Source organism: Lissotriton vulgaris, chromosome 5 (genome assembly GCF_964263255.1).
Source record: "Lissotriton vulgaris chromosome 5, aLisVul1.2, whole genome shotgun sequence".
NCBI classification, from domain to species: domain Eukaryota; kingdom Metazoa; phylum Chordata; class Amphibia; order Caudata; family Salamandridae; genus Lissotriton; species Lissotriton vulgaris.
In genome coordinates, this window is record NC_141693.1 from 662766298 (window position 1) to 662768511 (window position 2214).

Below are 2214 nucleotides of genomic sequence, written 5' to 3' on the forward strand. Positions count from 1 at the left end.
CCCCCTGGCCCACAGTTGAGCAGTATACAGGCCTTCCTACCCAGGAGCATGTGTCAGCCATTGCACAGTTCAACAAACAGACTTACAGGTCGGTATCCATCTTGTATTGGAGCACAGTTTGGGGGTGGGAGGCTCTGATTTACCACTCCCAGCATGCCCCCTGGCAAACACTCCAGCAGCCTGGTGGCCTCTCCCACCCAGGAGCAAGTGTCAGCCATTGCACAGTTCAACAAACAGACTTACAGGTCGGTATCCATCTTGTATTGGAGCACAGTTTGTGGGTGGGAGGCCCTGATTCACCACTCCCAGCATGCCCCCTGGCCCACAGCTGAGCAGGATAGAGGCCTCTCCACCCAGGAGCATGTGTCAGCCATTGCACAGTTCAACAAACAGACTTACAGGTCGGTATCCATCTTGTATTGGAACACAGTTTGTGGGTGGGAGGCCCTGATTCACCACTCCCAGCATGCCCCCTGGCCCACACTCCAGCAGCCTGGAGGCCTACCACACCCAGGAGCATGTGTCAGCCATTGCTCTGTTCACCCTCATTGAACCGGTAGGTAGCTATCATAACTCTTCCTGATTTGTGTGTGGGAGACCTGCATCCCGAAACGCAGCAACAATTGCATGCAATGCATTGACATCCAACATGTATGAGTAAATGATGTTTCTCTGCACCATGAAATCATACACAGTGTTGCCATGAATTGTACTACTGGTTACTACATATTTGTGTAGTGTACAGACAGTCGTTCATACGCAGCTGACACAATACTTGCACAGTGCCCAACACTGACCATTCCACATCTACTCCACAGGTGATGAAGAACTCACAGCTGAGGACCACACCAACGACCAGCTGAGCCAGTCTCCACCCCCGGCACATGGACTCTCAGATGTGGACTTCCAGGACAGTATGGACGATGAGCTCCAGCCCGGCCCATCTGGTGTGCCACAGACCCAGAGGTCACAGGCCCCCATCCTCCCCACCACCGCGTCTGCTGCAACAACAGCGCAGCAGACCCCTGCTGTCACGGCCTCTGCCTCCACCGCAGCCACCACCGTCACCACCGCCACCGCCACTACCACTAGTACCACCAGTACCACCTGCAGCACCCTCCCTGTCCCAGGGGATGTCCAGCCCACAGCAACTACTGTGGAGGGCAGGGAGAGAGTGCGTGGACCCACAGTGGCGAGGCAACAGGTCCGTGGCAGAAGAGCAGGTGGGAGGGCCAGGGCCACCACCAGACCTCGGGAGGAGTGGACACCATCCTTGGGCCACTTCACCAGAGTAGTGGAGGCCTACCAAGACGCCCAGGGACAAAGTGGCCGGTCAGATGAACTGTTAAGGGAGCTCATCCTGCTGATGAGGTCCATCGACAACCGCCTTGGACAGATGGTGGACCTCATGGGCCAGCAAGTGGCGTTGCAGAGGGACAGGCCTGTGTCCCAACCACCACCTCCGTCCCCTCCTGTTGTGCCGCAGGATGACAGTGCACCATCCTCCCCTGCGTCAACAGAGAGGGACGAGTCCCCTGACACCGCTGGCCATTCAGCAGGCCCCCCACCACACAAAAGACCTAGGGGGCGTTCAAAGAAGAGCCTGGGAGTCTCTGAAGGTAAAGCACCTGTCACACGCCAGTCACGGAGCCAGCCGTGATGACAACCCTCTTCCCTACTGCATTGACTGTTTGGACTGTCTTTACCCACATTTCCTTTGCAATGTCACTTGTCTGTTGGACTGGGTCACCACACCCATTTGGACTGTACTCTTGCATCTCAGCGAACAGGACTGTCAACTCACTACTCATTCCCCACTGTCATGTGAAAATTTCCGCACAAATCACCTGTACACTGCCAAAATAAAATACCTGATGCACCAGATCTTTTGCTGTATCGTTTTTAGTGCAATATTTCCAATGAAGACAATGTCCATGATGTGCTCAATTGATGTACAGTATGTAGTGCAGGATTCGTCTGTAGAACCTAGGGAGACACAACAGAACAACAGTCACTGGTCTCATTGTGCCATCACAGGCAGAACACTACACAAAACATACACAAGACACTACAGGCATACTAGACAATGGGCTGCAGGTGTGGTCAAATATGGTCCAGCATACGTTCACATATGCAACGTCAATGTCACTTTCAGCACACACAGGTGACTGAACGTGTGCCTGTCTGTTACATCCGCGCATAGCCCTTCACAAC

The 2214-nt window shown here is 54.1% G+C and overlaps 1 protein-coding gene across 1 annotated transcript; it reads left to right on the plus strand.

The window, feature by feature from the left end:
* Positions 1-802: 802 nt before the first annotated feature.
* Positions 803-1660, plus strand: LOC147711377 (uncharacterized; the record flags this gene model as incomplete). Its single annotated transcript, XM_086919474.1, has 1 exon — positions 803-1660. A coding segment is annotated over one exon (858 nt), but the record flags the coding sequence as incomplete, so codon positions are not given.
* Positions 1661-2214: the final 554 nt, after the last annotated feature.